The sequence below is a fragment of the Adiantum capillus-veneris genome, chromosome 27 (assembly GCF_014529385.1).
Source record: "Adiantum capillus-veneris isolate H3 chromosome 27, ASM1452938v2, whole genome shotgun sequence".
In the NCBI taxonomy this organism is placed as follows: domain Eukaryota; kingdom Viridiplantae; phylum Streptophyta; class Polypodiopsida; order Polypodiales; family Pteridaceae; genus Adiantum; species Adiantum capillus-veneris.
Window position 1 is genome coordinate 17,054,730 of NC_140957.1, and position 6,000 is coordinate 17,060,729.

Below are 6,000 nucleotides of genomic sequence, written 5' to 3' on the forward strand. Positions count from 1 at the left end.
ACATGCGTGCAGACCTCCTTGACAAAGAATCATATTGTGACGTTTGTTGTGATTGAGATATATCTCTAATTTTATCGAGGCCTTCACTATTCATGATTATGTGCGCATCGAGAGGACATGCGTAGAAAGGGATGTTTCAAAAGACGGTACCTGCTAGTGGGCTTTGTATGTAGATCCAATCACTTTGGTTGTGAAGGCAGAGCCTTTCGAATGCTACTTGTATCTTTATCTAGAGCAAAAGATCAAATAGCTATTGGCCCAAAGTTATAATGCAAACCAGTTGGTGCTGTCAGTTGCATTCATTGTTGTAAAAAAAAAGCATGCAACTAGAAGTGATCACTCCCAGTTTTCGATTGATTATTGTTGATGACCCGTCAACAATCGATCAAGCTAGTGTAAGTTTTTTGCAGCCTTTAGAGTAGTAGTGCGTATTTCGTTTCTCAAGTTGTGTGTTTATGGCAGCTTATCTTTGTTCCAACACGGCGCTTTGACTACCAACTTATGGTCAAAGAGGCCAAAGAAAAGGGATTCTACATGTGTGTTGCTCGTATCATCAATGTCTTCAAGCACCTATTGAACACTCTAAGTGTCGTCGATGCTACAATCTTGTGTCCACTACCTCCTTCATTGGCTAATGTCTTCCAAGAATACTTGCATAAATAAGTCTCGAATGTAGGTTTTGGGAAGAAGGTAAATTTTTTGATTGTATATCAATTAAAAATTTCTATAATTCTCTTTGATGAATGTGAAATTGATAGGTGTTTGGAAATTTGGAGACTGCAAGTGTGAACAGCTTGGATGTGGAGTATCTTGTGGCACGTCTAAAGGTTTGAATGTTAGTTGTCAAGCTAGCAACCCATTTTGCTACTCTTGTGGAAGACAATCTACAATCAATAAGCAACCAGTGCTACTTGCCAAATGATAGCCTCAAGATGGAGAGGTTGGTGTTATCGTACAAGGTGCTGTAGTCGATCTTGTGCTGGCATTCTCTCATCCATTTTTGCATCTCTTTGAGCAAAGCTAGGTGGAGTTAAAATCTTCGCTCTTGCACTTTAAGAAGGCTGGTTAGTTCACTATTGACAAATCGTATATGTCACTGCTTCCAAAGGTAATTATTGTAATACTTTTCGAACAACAAAGATGTTTTGCTAGGCTTACTTACCTATTTGACTTGGGCTTGTCATTGCAATCTCTTGAGTCTAAATCGGTTGATGTTATTGTGGAGCAAATAGCATTTTTGAAAATTTGGGTACAGCCTTGGTTTATAAGTCTTCAACCGTCCTCTTTTGATCAACGAGAATTTATAATCTCTCTTTTGTCTAGTCGTCAATCCTCAATGATGTTGAGGGATAATTTTCATTGTGTGTAAACTTTACTTTTACCAAGGTGAGATTATTCGTGAAACTCTCCTTTGCTGCCCATGATTGTCCATTTTCATCCACTTTTCCATCTTTGGTTGTGCTGAGCTTGCATGGTGAATTTTTATGGCTTCCTACCGGTTTTGATCGTCCTAAACGTAGATGATGTGTATGGACTAAAGCGGCTACCTTGTCTCTAGCCACTCTTGTCAACACCCGTTGTTGTTCAATAAGTTGCATCTATCTTCTTGAGTCTATACCCCAACACCTTTACCTTGAAGCAAGTCACAACCAAAATTTACAATATATCCAAGTCTTCTCGAACACATGAAAGAATCTCTACAGTTTCATCTAGTAGAACTTCACAATATGGAAAGATCATCGAGGATACCCCTTCTTTTGATGGTTCATGTGGTTCACTTATTTTTCGTCAAAGTTTGCATGGCATCTCAAAGGTGGTTATTGCTTCTTAAGAAAATAATATCAGTTGTGGTGGTTGAGGATAAGGTGCTTCGAGTGTATCACCCGTGCAAGGTCGCATTGAAGAAACAAGAAGAACCACTATTTGCATGAGAAGAGAGATGGCTTTTAGTGTCAAAATATCTATTTTGCATCAAAGATCCATCAAACCTCCACATTCTTAAACCGATTCATCTAGCTCAAATCAAAGTCAACAAAATTGTGCTTGATGAGCTTGACCGCTTCAACAATGATGCCAAATGGGAGTATTTGACAAAATTTTGATTCGCATACAAACGCATGCATCATATCATTCAATCATTGAACATCGTTTCTAGTCACAAATATCTCAAACATATCAAAGACGATTTGAATTTTACAAGTTCTGACATTCTGTGCCTCCAAGAAACAAAGCAAAAAAAGCCTTCCAATCTTGCACCAAAGTTTCATCATGTCCATCATCACAGCAAAATAGGTGTTTTAATCTACTACAAGCCTAGCATCAAGCTCCACTTTGCAAAAACATAGCTAGCTCCAGGGATAGAAATCATTCAATTTATATTAGCCATTCATAAACACCTTGATTGGAAAATTATATGCATCTACAAATCACTAAACACATCTTCAACCGCATTGGTAACACAACTCTATACCTTGCTACAACAATCCCATCTTACACGAATGAGTGTCATTATGGGAGACTTTAATGTAAACAATGAGCCCACAAACAATCAATATCGTTACTTGGAAGAGAAGCTCCAAGCACATGGCTACACACAACAAATTCATGATATAATCACTATGTACAACTCAAAGCTCGATCATGTTTGGATTAAAAACCCCCAACATCATTCATCGCAAGCACACGGTTTTGTTTCTGGTTTGATCATTCATTGACACATCTAATCATTCCTAAATAATTCTTATCCCTCCCTCCCTGTCTCTCTCCCTTCCTTCATCTCTACCTTCCCTCATCTTCTGCATGTTTCCATATTCTATGTCTTCCTTTATTCTAAGAAGATGCAACTTTGCTACTCTTCAATCTTTCATCGAGGCCGGCATTCTATAATATAATCTGCAAATCATTTTCTCAATCGATCAATGTGACTTCCATCCTTGTAGATTTTGTGTTCTTCATGTTCTTAATTCGTTCATATATTGGCAGGCCTTGTGATTTGTCACTTGTTTGATTGGTAGAAATGTTAGTGGGCACTCAATGTGGGAGGAACGGTATCAAGAAAATGATAAGCACCATCTGACATCTTGATCTGGAATCTAGACAAGCTGGACTCTTAAACCTAACTAATGACCGCCCTCCTAGAGAGAGAGAGAGAGAGGAAACCGCAATGCTCCATCGCCATGCTCCAGCAGCTGAGTCTCGCGCTAGCTCCTTACAAACCCAAATCTCAGCACCATGCCCCAGGAGCTTAGTCTCGCGCTTGAGCTCCCTACAAACCCAACTCTCAACAAACTTATGACACACGAACCTTGGCCCTGAGAGAGAGAGAGAGAGAGAGAGAGAGAGAGAGAAAAGCGCGCCAAAGTCTTGTGCCTTCCTCCTCCTGCTTCATCATCGCCATTGCTGCACCTCTTTCACATCTGCTCCTCTAGGAGAGCTGAGTTGCGTAGTCTGCCCTCTCTTTGAAACTCTCTTAGAAGAGCTCATGGGTGAAGTATACCTGCAATAGGAGAGCCACAAAAAAGAAGGGCACATCAATATTCTAAGTGCTCTGGAGGCTATTGCGGGTGAATCAACACTGGAAGGTAGTGATGCCAGAGCTATTCAGAATGTGAAGACAAGAGCCCTTGGGCAAAGTCCCGGGGCTGATAGCAATATAGGTGCAGGCGCCCAATCGTCTGTTGCAACAAATGAGCCATTTGGCACTCCTGACGTGCGTGTAACACTCTCTGATATGCTGGAGGTATGGTTATGGGTGTGTGCCATTTTGAAGACCTGGTATTGTTCAATTCTGCATCATAACACATGAACCATTAAATTGAATGTTTTCTGTGTGGCCGAAGTAGGCGAGGAGCGTAGGTCTGCCTGCAGGAGTTTTTGAGACGCGAGAGCAAGGGAGGAGGCAGTTGCTGTTGCTGTTGCAGCCGGAGGTGATGCTCTCTCTCTCTCTCTCTCTCTCTCTCTGCAACCGGATGTTGACGCGGTTTATAAGCAAGGGGTGCAGCTATGTGTCTGTCCCTCTCACCCGCAGTCAGTAGGAGTAGAGAAGCAATGAGCGTGGAAGGTGGGTGTGTTGTCGCCCATCTTTGTGTGTGTGTGTGTGTGTGTGGCAGGCCGGCGTGTAGCCGAGTGGTGGATGCCTTTGTGTCCTAGCTGCACCGGGCAAGAAGCTGATGAAGGTGCATGAGGGGTGTGGTGGGGTGATGGAAGGGAGGCGTCCAGAGAGATTGCACAGAGGAGGGGGTGACCTGGACAGGAGTAGATGCTCCCAACCGAATGCGTGAGAACGAATTGTGCACGCGAGGTTTGCAGAGAGGTGTGTGAGGCGCATATGGTGGGGCGTTTTGGGGGGTAGTCAGTTTGTTTGAATAAGGCAGGAATATTTGGGTGAGACAGAGAGAGAGATGTCATCCATCAACACGAGCACGCAGATCAAGGGAGACACTCAAAGAGATTGGGAAATTTGTTTTTTGCTATCAATTGCAGACTCCCGTGCTGTTGTAGACAAGGAGAGAGAGAGAGAGAGAGAGAGAGAGAGAGAGAGATGTCATCCATCAACACGAGCACGCAGATCAAGGGAGACACTCAAAAAGACTGGGAAATTTGTTTTTTGCTATCAATTGCAGACTCCCGTGCTGTTGCAGACAAGGAAAAAGAGAGAGAGAGAGAGAGAGAGAGAGAGGCGACCTGCGTCAGGAGAGGAGATGAACCTACAGATGGGTTGTTGTTTTCATAGGAATCAAAGGCGGCTAGATCTCTCTCTCTCTCTCTCTCTCTCTCTCTCGTTTTCAATTTGTAGGTGTGTTGTCTCTTTGCATTGCACGACAGAAAGTTGCAGTGGGAGGGTGCGATGCGCAAGATGTGAGTGTGATGGTTGCGTAGAGGAATATGTGGGCAATTGATAGGATGAAGGCAGGAAGAGACTTGCGGATAGGGAAGAAATTGATGACTTGAGGGCTGGGAAGAACTTGGGGGCAACACCATAGCAAGAGTTGCAGAGGAATATGGACAATAATGATCAAGGTGGGGATGATGAATCTAGAGGCCAAGCGACAGAGGGCTAGGTGACGAAAATGAGAAGGGTGATAAGCGGAGAACGAGAAGATTCATTAGGGGCCAATGACAAGGAGAAAGCACCCGAATAATTTGTGTGTGATATTGTGCAGGATGACGATGCTTGTGCCATGGCATTGGCAAAGGATAGAACAGCAGGCTGAGACCACATGCTGCAAACTTTTGATGCAAGCCAGGTGGGGGAAGCAGGCAAGGCGCAGATGACACAGAGTCTCGCTGCACTGTCGAGGCCATGAATTTCCAGCGCACCCATGGGCTCGTCCATGGCAGATAAGAGATATGCGCGCAGGAACATTGACGGGTAAGAGATATACGAGAGATTACTTTCAGGGAAGTGGGAGAAGGAATTTGCCACAAACTATTTTCTCTCTGAACGAGTTCTTGTAAAAACTATAAAAAGATTTAATGCCAAAGTATGTCTGGTCGAGTTTGTGTACACCATTTTTAAAAAAATTATGAAAGCTAGAATGATGCGGAGATCCTATTGTTTTGAGTCAAACTAAGCAATAAGGACATCTCTCTCTCTCTCTCTCTCTCTCTCTCTCTCTCTCTCGCGCTGTAACATGCATCTTTCTTTCTCTTTGTGGATCGATCTTTTGTGACACGAAAAGGACGCATCGTTTTCCCACGTGCGTGGAGTAAGCACTGTGCTCTTTAGTGTGCTCAACGTATTGCTCAATGAAGCTATTGATGTCGAGGTAAATATAGCACTACGATGATCTTACAATGTTGTCTCTCACTTTTGAAATAACTATCACTAATCATTTATGAAATTGGAGATTTTGTGATTTTTGTTGAATGTAGGCCTCGTGATTTTATCACTTGTTTTTTTTTTTTTTTTTTTTTTGCAAAACCCACAATATGGTGGTGATTATATTAACTGTTTGGGTCTCAACTGATGTATCCTTAGGGTGTCCTTTGTATGAGGTG

At 42.7% G+C, this 6,000-nt stretch overlaps 1 protein-coding gene across 1 annotated transcript; it reads left to right on the top strand.

Annotated features, from left to right (window-relative positions):
* Positions 1-320: 320 nt before the first annotated feature.
* Positions 321-5,556, top strand: LOC147421565 (uncharacterized). Its single transcript, XM_086503498.1, has 6 exons — positions 321-395; positions 463-636; positions 759-827; positions 3,506-3,739; positions 3,843-3,926; positions 5,163-5,556. Exons 1-6 carry the CDS (start codon positions 321-323, stop codon positions 5,211-5,213), a joined length of 687 nt encoding a protein of 228 aa, XP_086359624.1. The 3' UTR covers positions 5,214-5,556.
* Positions 5,557-6,000: the final 444 nt, after the last annotated feature.

What these genes read in the sequence shown, in the direction of transcription:
- LOC147421565 (XM_086503498.1), top strand. Translation starts at nt 321, where the DNA reads ATGCAACTAGAAGTGATCACTCCCAGTTTTCGATTGATTATTGTTGAT. An exon ending in TACCTCCTTCATTGGCTAAT is followed by an intron (nt 637 to 758) that starts GTCTTCCAAGAA and finishes TGAAATTGATAG; the next exon opens with GTGTTTGGAAATTTGGAGAC. An exon ending in ATCTTGTGGCACGTCTAAAG is followed by an intron (nt 828 to 3,505) that starts GTTTGAATGTTA and finishes TACCTGCAATAG; the next exon opens with GAGAGCCACAAAAAAGAAGG.